This window comes from Myotis brandtii, unplaced genomic scaffold (genome assembly GCF_000412655.1).
Source record: "Myotis brandtii unplaced genomic scaffold, ASM41265v1 scaffold217, whole genome shotgun sequence".
Classification (NCBI taxonomy): Eukaryota; Metazoa; Chordata; class Mammalia; order Chiroptera; family Vespertilionidae; genus Myotis; species Myotis brandtii.
Window position 1 is genome coordinate 1,180,558 of NW_005358137.1, and position 10,676 is coordinate 1,191,233.

The 10,676-nt window shown below is 35.5% G+C and overlaps 1 protein-coding gene across 2 annotated transcripts in view; it reads right to left on the bottom strand.

Annotated features, from left to right (window-relative positions):
* Positions 1 to 10,676, bottom strand: part of XRN2 (5'-3' exoribonuclease 2) — a 67,899-nt gene that overhangs the window by 37,181 nt on the left and 20,042 nt on the right. For both annotated transcript variants that reach the window (XM_014539475.1, XM_014539474.1), the window contains 5 exons: positions 7,141 to 7,259; positions 4,544 to 4,679; positions 2,914 to 3,021; positions 2,732 to 2,821; positions 1,865 to 1,937 (listed from right to left, as the gene is read on the bottom strand). In XM_014539475.1, coding sequence (XP_014394961.1) covers positions 1,865 to 1,937; positions 2,732 to 2,821; positions 2,914 to 3,021; positions 4,544 to 4,679; positions 7,141 to 7,259 — 526 coding nt within the window. The remainder of the gene's footprint in view (positions 1 to 1,864; positions 1,938 to 2,731; positions 2,822 to 2,913; positions 3,022 to 4,543; positions 4,680 to 7,140; positions 7,260 to 10,676) is intronic.

Consider the following 10,676-nt stretch of genomic DNA (forward strand, 5'->3'; position numbering starts at 1 on the left):
CCCCCCTACCCCCCCCCCCCCCCCCCTGCCAGCTTTGTCGCCCCACTCAAACTGTTCGGTCGTCCGTTTGGTTGTTTCGGATGTGACGGCCCCTGGCTCTTTATATATATAGATGATATAATCATCAAGTCACCTGCATGCTTATATATTTACTTATATTTAATAAGCCCACATAAGGACTTATTTAAAACAAATATATTTACATATATTTTTACTTTACCCCCTCATATTCTCCTATCCTTCCTCTCCCTCCACAAAGCATCTTCAAAAACCATCTAATGCCCCAATCCATTTGCATACAACAAAATATGACAAGGGAGCACTTAACCCTAATCAATGGGTTGCATTTTCCATTATAATTTCATAATAGTAATATGAAATTTCCATTACGACATAAAGTATAAGTCAAACCTAAAAAAATCTCAAAATATAATATCCTATTTTTTAAAATATATTTTTATTAATTTCAGAGAGGAAGGGAGAGGGAGAGAGATAGAAACATCAATGATGAAAGAGAATCATTGATCAGCTATCTCCTGCTGGTGATTGAGCCTGCAACCCAGGCATGTATCCTTGACCAGAATCGAACCTGGGACCCTTCAGTCCATAGGCCAACACTTTACCCACTGAGCCAAACTGGCTAGGGCAAAATATAATAATTTTAAATTGTAAATTATTATTTATCTCCCTTTGCCCCACAACACTCTTTGAGTCATTTTACTGGTCATCTACACCATAGGGAACAACCAAATTAAAAGAGAAAAAACATGATTTACCAAACATGCTTATCATCCTAGAAAAATGTATGGTGGAAGGGAGGTTAAAATGATTTGATGAAAGGGGCTTACCGTGTGAAAAACTCTTTATTGTGTTTTACAATTAGTCATCACACATTTTATGAGTGTTAAGTAGCATCTTGAATTTAGTACAAATTTTATATTGCCACTAGAGGCCCGGGGAACAAAAATTCGTGCACTTGGGGGAGGGGGGGGGCCCTCAGCCCAACCTGCACCCTCTCGCAGTCCGGGACCCCTCGGGGGATGCCTATTTACCGGCTTAGGCCTGCTCCCTGGGGGACCGGGATAAGCTGGCAGTCAGACATCCCTCTGGCAGCCCGGGAGCCCTCGGGGGATGTCTGACTGACTGCTTAAGCCGCAGTTGGACATCCTTACTGCTGCAGAGGAGGCGGGAGAGGCTCTTGCCACCGCCACTGCACTCGCAGCCGTCAGCCCGGCTTGTGGCTGAGCAGAGCTCCCCCTGTGGGAGCACACTGACCACCAGAGGGCAGCTCCTAGGTTGAGCGTCTGCCCCCTGGTGGTCAGTGCACGTCATAGTGACTGGTTGATCCAGGGTCAATTTGCTTATTACCCTCTTATTATATAGGAGTCTTATAAAATATGTGAACAAAGGAATGAGAAATTAATAAATAAATAAATTTTAAGTAATGATTAATGCCAAGTATTTAAACAAAATTTCTAATACATTTTTCAAATGTTTCAATGGCGTACAAGTCAGTCTCCACAGACACTATCTCTCAACAACCTAACAAGGTGTCAATGAGCTACTACTAACTGGAAGGAGCAAGTCCCAAGTCCAATAAATTATTCACAAAGGAGATGAAAGATATGATGATTAATTGGGTATTTCAACCCAATTTACTGTTTATCAGAATGTTGCTATTACAACTACCATTAATCATTGCTAATCCCAGGTTAAATGAAAAGACACTAAATTTTCACATATAATTCTTACAATATTTATCTTTCTTTTACGGTAATTCTTCCATTTTATAAATCATGTTTCTCACAGTTTTACCAAAAAGTTAAGATGATTTTAACAAAAACAAATAATATCTAAATTTTACCTTGCCATGCATATTTCTTTCCATTCAAATCAATAGCAAAATCTTCAGGGTAAAAGTCAATTATACTGGAATCCTATATCAAGAAGAAAAGTAAAGATTCAAAACAAAAGTTACATGCTGCTGTTATACAGGAATTTGTTATAATTTTCATTCAAGTTATCAAGCCTGATGAGAAAATGAGGTTTCATTCCTTTCAAAAACCGTTAAGATATCAGGTGATTAATTCTAGGTCTAGTAAAACAAAATTAACAGTATTTTTTTAAATGATGAAAAAAAAAGCATTATTATAGAACTGTAGAGCTGACAACTGTGGACCCAAGACAGTGAGCGAAGAGAAAGACTGCAATAATTCCTCCTTCCCAGCTTGGTCTCATTCTTTTTAGCTAGCACACAAAACAAGCTCAGAGGTGATTTCAGGTAGGTCAGTCTTCTGAGCTCTTGTAGCCACCATAAAGGGCTGGAATAAGTCAAAACAGACTCAGAACAAAACAACTTGTCCTAAGTTCTACAGTGTGGTGAAGGCCTGGGTGCCTGGGGGGTAGTGGTGGAGGGGTCAATGGGGAAAAAAGGGGGACATCTGTAACACTTTCAACAATAAATATAAATTAAAAATAATGATAATAATAATAAAGTAATTTAAAAAATAATTTCTCCAAAACACAAATCAATTTTATTTACTGAGTGGGGTACTGATGCCAAGGAAACAAGAGGTGGAAAAAGTAATGAAAAGTATATAGAACTCACATACTTTTACTTTGTTTCTATACTTTACTGTTTCAACTAAGATGCAAAAGCAACTGTGACTAATATTAGTAAAACCTATGACAAAAACCCAGTTACCAACACACTCAAAATGCTAAGACTCACTGGATCACTCATGAGCTTTCGCCATGATGGAGGTAGAAAGTTACCACTTGCAGCTGGAAAAACTCCCATAAGTTGTTCCAGTGGTTTAAACTGCAAGAAAGAAAAAAGTTTCAGATAAGCTACACAATTTTTACCTAAGCCAAAATTCTATGAATTTAATGACTCTAAATAATTAAGCTTACCGGTTTAGTGCCTTTCTCAAAATCAGAAGGCAAGTCCGCAATACCTTCAAAGTCTGAAGCAAATGGTGCATAATGGAACGGGTAATACCACTTCCAGGAAGCACAGCCCTCAAATCATTAATAACAATACAAAAACAAAAATCTATGTTAAATTATAGTCACAGCACAAATACAAACAAAAATTAGAATATTAACACACAACTTCTAGTATATATTCCATATATTAATTTTTCCCCACAAGTCCTAAAAGTTATTTTGATTAAATCTGAACTTTCTGCAAAGCATCTATAAATATTTAAAAGCCTATGCTAATTGTCCCTCTGACCATTCGACCATTTGCTATGACATGCATAGACCACCAGGGAGCAGACGCTCCAACTGGTAGGTTAGCTTGCTGTTGGGGTCCGGCCTATCGGGACTGGGCGAGACAGGCCAGACAAGCCCTCGTCCCGTGGTCCCCCTCTGGCCTCTAAAATATTTCTTCTAATTAATTTCCTCTTAATGTGCATGAATCCGTGCACCGGGCCTCTAGTCTTTAATAATGAATTAACACCAAAATTTGTGTTTAGACACAATATGGTTATGATTTTTAGCCTTAAATGTGTTTCAAGGCATTTCTCTACAACTCTAGAACTGCCATTATCAAATATAATGAAGAGCAGCTGCAGCTCACACTTACTTGAGCCCATTTGGGTGGGTAAGGAACATCACTGAAACAGAGGTTGAGAGTAAAACAGCCAAAAGTTTCATTTTACAATTCCCTCTATTTTCATGTGACTTTCTCTTTACCATAAAAATACTTAAGTATACCCATTGAAAAGAAAACAAAATCAAGTAATGAGGAGTCTTCCTGGTAAGTGTTTGACTCTGTGCCTAATAAATTAAAATCTTAACACTTTAAGCGCCCAGCCTGTTTTGTCTTCGAGATGGAAAGTATAGTGTCAGTCACCGGTGACTGAAAGGGCATTTAACGTGTTAAAGGTAGGAGTAAAACATGAAATTAGAATATTTTACGATCAATACTATATTACTGTTTAGTGCATTAAATTACTTCCTACTTACCAACAAACTTCATCTACCCCCAGGTCACACCAAACTTAACTTGCTTCATTCTCAGAGTATAAAACCATATATTATCTAACAGTATTATATCCCCTATGTTTACATAATCTCTCACCAGTCTGACATCTCAATTATCGAAGGTTTTCAGTCAGATGGAGATTACTCCAATTAGAATGCACTTCATGTAACATCACTACATTACATGGAGGCAATTTTATCATTCAAGTTCCTTTCAAAGTCTTACTAGCATTTTCCAGTTTTGCTTTGTTCAGTCATTTAGTGATTAGTAGTTATTCAGTTATTTTTTAAAAAAACAAACAAACCAAACTTTAATCACATGAAAGCCAAAGTATACTCTATCACACAATTTAATGCTAAAATCCTTTAATGAAACCCAAATTAGCTTTGTTTATATACTAACATTTAAGGAACTTTACAAACAAGTATTATTTAAGGTAATGAACTTCTAAACAGGAAACTTAAAAAAGGAAGAATGGGCTTAATTTCAGAATATATCTCAATAATATACACTATTATAATATTTTAAAGAAAAATATTCTTTTTGTACCTGGTAATAATATCGAAGAACCCAGCAGAGCCCTTCAACATAAGATTGTACAACTTTACGACGAAATTTCTCATCAGCCGCGTCAACATCAAATTTGTTCTTGTAGTACCGCTGCTTCCAACCAGCTTCCCATAGCCTACAAACCAGTCAAAGCCAGTTTACATTGACTAAATATACTTTCAGTAATTATCTACCAATTTATTGGCCAAATCAATGAATATTTAATATCCAGGTGAAACGTAAATGAGTTTAACAGTAATGCTAGCACAACTTCACTTAGTTATTTCTAAAAAGTCCACTTTCCCAGGATTTATTATCAACTTAAAGATAGCTAAACATCAAAAACCCAAACACAAACTAGTAATACCGTTATAAAACTACATTTAAAAAAAGAACAACCATTTATTAAACTACTTTAATAACACCTGTTTGCTCAAATTTTCATACTGTTTTACATGTAGTTTTAGATTGTGGGGCAATTTTAAAACTACATTTTAAATTCAAATACTGAAATTTTATATTGATCAAGTTCTGCAGTTTAAAATATATTTAAACTGTACCCAAAAAGTCAAAAAGTGGTTTATAAAAACCATTTCTGGGAACCAAGCAGAAATTATATGTATACCTACTCTATCCTTGGGCCACCTTACCCCTTTCAGATAAGAGGTGCTGTTGGCTTAAGGTATGTATGTACGTTCTGCTACCGAGAAGCAAGTCAATCGATTCACTAAATTATCACTAATCACCAAAAAAAGTAATGTAAAAACCCCTATTTTAACCCAAAGCATATGTTTTTTTAAGTACTCATTTCTCATTCCCTGAGAGATTCAAACATTTTATTGAAGGAACACAAAAAAAGCCAAAAAAGCCCTAGCTGGTTTGGCTCAGTGGATAGAGCATCGACCTGCGGACTGAAGCGTCGGGTTCAATTCCAGTCAAGGGCACATGCCAATCAATGATTCTCTCTCATCATTGATGTTTCCATCTCTCTCTCCCCCTCTCTCTCTTCCTCTCTAAAATCAATAAAAACATATTTTAAAAAAAGTCCCCCCCCCCAAAAAAAAACTTTAAAAACACACACACACAAAAACTACACCAGCACAGATCAAGAACATCAAAATGATTCTCCATTTAAGAGCTATTTTCTACCATGTACCAGATCTTACAAATTGCAGTCATGTTTCAGAATACACCATATCAATTTTAAGTTCTCACACTCAAAGTATTCATAGAATATCAGTAGGAGAAATATCTACTATCCATAATGTGGATTACCACTATTTACAGGAAATATCAATGAAATAAATGCTAAAAACTCCGAACATTTCTTTTTGTTATTAATCCTTACCTGAGGATATGTTTCCATTGATTTTTAGAGAGAGTGGAAGGGAGAGGGAGAGACAGAGAAACATCGATGTGAGAGAGACACATTGGTTGCCTCCCGCATGCTCGGGAATCAAACGGTGGACCCCTCAGTGCGAGGGTCAATGCTCTATCCATTGAGCCAAACTGGCTAGGGCCAAACATTTCTTGATAGAAGCATTTCTACCTTGATTATCCTCAGCAACAGGATTAAACAATAAAGTTCTAAGTAAATCAAGTTAACTATTAAGCTGGTATTAAACATGATCGCTACACAGTAAAACAAAAAGCACTCTAAGAAGAAAGTCCAGAGTTATAGAATCAGAGAATAAAAACTCAGATCAGGTAAACGTTCCATTACAAGTCACCACAGATCTCAGAATCTCATATCAAAGAATATTAGAAAAATGCAGTATCATACATGACACTTGTGAAGTTTCTTATCATAAATACAAACATACCAATCATGTCCCATAAAAGCAGTATGAGCTGTGGACCACTATTGTTTGTTTAACTTTGAAATTTATCATTTTGCTAAATTCATAATGAGTTTCAATTATTGAGATTGTTGGTCTTTTATACTTGGAGCCTAGGCTGCAAACCTGGATTTAATTACACAGAGGCTGTTAAACTTGCTATATAATGACCAAAAACTTCTGGATAAATTAAATAATCAAAGTTTCCTATTATAAATTTTAAACAGCTAAAGGGAAACTTCTCTGCCATGAAATATAATTGTGCATATGCAAGTTTGCGGTTTTAAAAAATATACATTTATTTCTTAACCAAATGTCGTTTGTGTATTTCATTTTGAGGAATAACCTTTTCAAATGAGAAGATTAAAGCAAACTATATTAAGGTATCCGAGTGTAACTGAACTTAATAGCTTAAGCAGCTTGAAAATTTAATCTCAAACTGGTAACATTCAGATCACATAGTCAGAGCTAAACACCTCATGTCTAGCCGACCAAGTGCTTGGTCTCAGAGGGAAAAGTGGTATGGAGGACGAAAACCTGCACGCATACTAATCTAGATACTTAGTTTTAACAGCAATAGTAGCTTATATATCTCACTGGAATTTACTGACTAGTTTAAACCTTCACATTAATTACTGTGGATAAAAAGATCACAGGCAAGCATCTGCAGGCACTGCTGCTCTAAGCTAAATAGCATTAATTATACCACATCTATTTCAGCAATTTGCTAACAAAATGCAACCAAAATAATATCTTCACCTGACATTATCCTCTGGCTCAGGTTCACTGTCACTGTCATCTGCTTTTCGCTTCATTCCTCCTAACGGAGATGGGGAACCATCAGAAGTGAAACTTGTATTAGGAGATACTGAAGGACTCTGCAGACAATTAGAGCATTACAGAGACGGGATTTAATTATTCACTTCACATAAGAAGTCACATCAAACTGTTACCACCATGTTTCATGATACCGCTTTTTCTTTAAGTTATCAAATAGATATGGTAAATATATTTAGAAAATACAAACACCAATCTTGGCCTACTTCACCTCCCCCCAAACAAGTAATATAGTACCAAGCTTCTTATGCTTACACCAAAAAACAAAAAACCCCTGAACATTCTTAGGATAAAAACTGCTTCAAAAGAAAAATTTAATTTTATACACTTTTAAAATTATAAGACTTGAATATTTTTTTCTTTGGTGGTCCCCTCATGCTACAAAGTTATGATCACATTCCACTGATTACATAACAAAGTTGTAAATGGAAAAAAAATATATGTATATAAATTAATAACAAATAAATAACACATTAAAAAGTCAATACTGGTGAGAATAAAGTTAAATAAAATGTTCTTAAAAAAAATGTTCTAACTAGTACAACCACTCTGAAAAGCAACTGTCTATAATAATAAAAGCATAATATGCAAATCGACTGAAACAGGCTAACGGCATCCGGACAACCTTCCGGTTGGAGTCGGGGCTGCGATGGTGGCCGAGGCTATGAAGGCCTATTCTTGCATGAATTTCGTGCATTGGGCCTCTAGTTTAATAATAAGACTCTGTCAGGTAACTGTTAAATTATTTTATATATACTGTTTTAAAATTCAATGCACAAATAAAAATCTACTAGTCATCTTAGAAAAATGTAGATTTTATTATTTCAGAGTTAGATACCACTTTAAAGTATTATCAGTTTTATCTTCTTCTATACCTAACTCAATGAACACAGTAGCACCCTGAAGTATCTTAATGTTTAATTTAAAAATTATAATCTTCTGCAACTTTAGGTTGTGTTAAATGACCAAAAACATAAGTGGCAGAAAAGATTTCCATGGTAAAGGTATTCTTCTGTTATTCACAGTATACTAGATATTTCAAGTAAATTATTTTTAAAATGAGAACTGAGTCTCTCTCTTTTTTAATTTATTGATTTTAAAGTAGAGGAAGAAAGGCAGGGGGAGAGAGAGAGGGAGAAAGGAAGAGGGAGGGTGAGGGAGAAAGAGAGGGAGGGAGAGCGGGAAAGAGAAAAGGAGAGAGAGATCAATTTGTTGTTCAACTTATTTATGCATTCATTGGTTGATTCTTGTATGTGCCCTGACCAGGAATTGAACCTGCAACCTTGGTGTATGGAGACAATGCTCCAATCAACTGAGCTACCCTGCCAGGACTAAGGACACTCTGTTAATACTATAAATAAAACCTTAGTATAAAGGCAGTTCATAAAATAGGCCAAGAAAAGTTACCACAAAGTAAAATTATATTTCATAGAGGATATAACACTTCCCTTTTTAAAATGTATAATATCAATTTTATCATGATACTATATGGCCAATACTACAAAAAAAATACACCAATAAAAATAAATCCAGGAAGGAACTGTTGCACTTGGAAAATGAGATGGGTATTTTTAGTCAGACAGATCTGAGTTTGAAATACCAAACCCAATCTTTACTAAATGTATGGCCCTGAGCAATTTATTTAACCTCTGTCAGCCTCTGCTTCAAATGGGGATGATAATGTTCTATCTCTTTACAGGTTATTGCAAGGATTAAATATAACGATACATGTGAAAGACCAATAACATACTGTCTGCTGGCACCAAGTAGTTACCATTAATTAAGTTATCATTATTTTTTAAACCCAACACTAATCCATTTGGATCAAATTATGAGAATGATGTTCCTACCAACTGTCTAAGTACAGAGCTGTTGTAAAAAGCAAACTTTCCCAAATTGACAAACAACATTTAAACTCTATCTTTAGATAAAAATAATATACCTTCAAAAAAAAAAAGGTGCTGGCTCTTTAATACTAAATCTCTGCTGCTCTCCTTTCTGCTCTAGCTCTCCTAGTAAAAGTATTCTTTCCTACCCCTATAGCCAGTTTGGCTCAGTGGATAGAGCGTCGGCCTGCAGACTGAAGAGTCTCAGGTTCGATTCCAGTCAAGGGCACATGCCTGGGTTGCGGGCTCCATCCCCAATAGGGGGCGTGCAGGAGGCAGCTGATCAATGATTCTCTCTCATCATTGATGTTTCTATCTCTCTCTCCATCTCCCTTCCTCTCTGAAATCAATAAAAATATATATTTTTTAAAAGTATTCTTTCCTAAACATACCAGATTCATACCACCTCAAATTTCTTTTGAAAAAGCTATTTTTGCAATCAAACTTACTAAACTGAAACTGGTCACAGATATAATTAATGAAACCACACTTCTGAATGCAACATTTAAAAACATATTTACATAATATAAATAAAGCCACGAATAAAACCATACTTATGAGGAAACAAACCTATCTAATAGAACATTAACAAGGCAGACCATCAGTAGACACCAGTCAACTGAGACTAACACGCCCAAACATTTAGAAAAAATAAAACATAATCTTAAAGGTTCCCTTTAAATAAACTTCAGGATTTTAAAGAAATTTCATAACTTCACTTCATAATTTTCTTAAACTTGGAACATTCAAGATGAAAATCCCTCCATGCAAAGACTCCAATAGAAACAATTGTGTCAAGAGGAATTAAGACAGGATCAAATAAGCAACCTAATCACCAATCTCTCCACTCCTATTTCCATGTCAGATATTAATCACTAATGGGTCTAGTCCTGTAGAGTCTGAATATAGTTTTGGAATCCTTCTCAAAGCATCACAGCTGGCAAAGGTTAAACCTACTTGGCTGCCTGAGATTCAGAGAAAAATATTCTATCAGCAATATGGTGTTTGAGAATACTTGTCACTCTCAGTTCCTCTGAGGGGACTGTAGTCCCTATATTCTTAAATAATGGACATCAGTTTTTTCTGTTTGACTCACGTGTCTCATTGCAATCCCTTTCACTGACCCTCCATATCCCATTCTGTTAATGGTGTAAGGAATAAGATAAGAAAACAAAAACCAAATAACAAAATACACAACAGAAACCTAGGCTGCTTCTCTTAAGAGGTGCAAAATCTCAGTTCTCAAATTTCAAATGTAAGGTCCTTAAAACTTCGAGGTGTGAATTTATGGCAAGACAAATCCAATCAGTCTCCTGATATGGCAAACATTCTCCTCATAGGATTGCCCTGTAATAAGGGATTTGAGCATCAATACAATAACTATCAGAATAATGAAATCTAAACATCCAAACTTAGGCTGTTTCCTTGGATATATCATAGCAATGATTTACATAAGATACCAAACCTTACATACTATCTTGCCTTCTCTATAACACACTTTTTTTTTTTATTGCTTAAAGTATTACAAAGAGTATTACATATGTCTCCTTTTTTTTTTTATCCCCGCCCTTG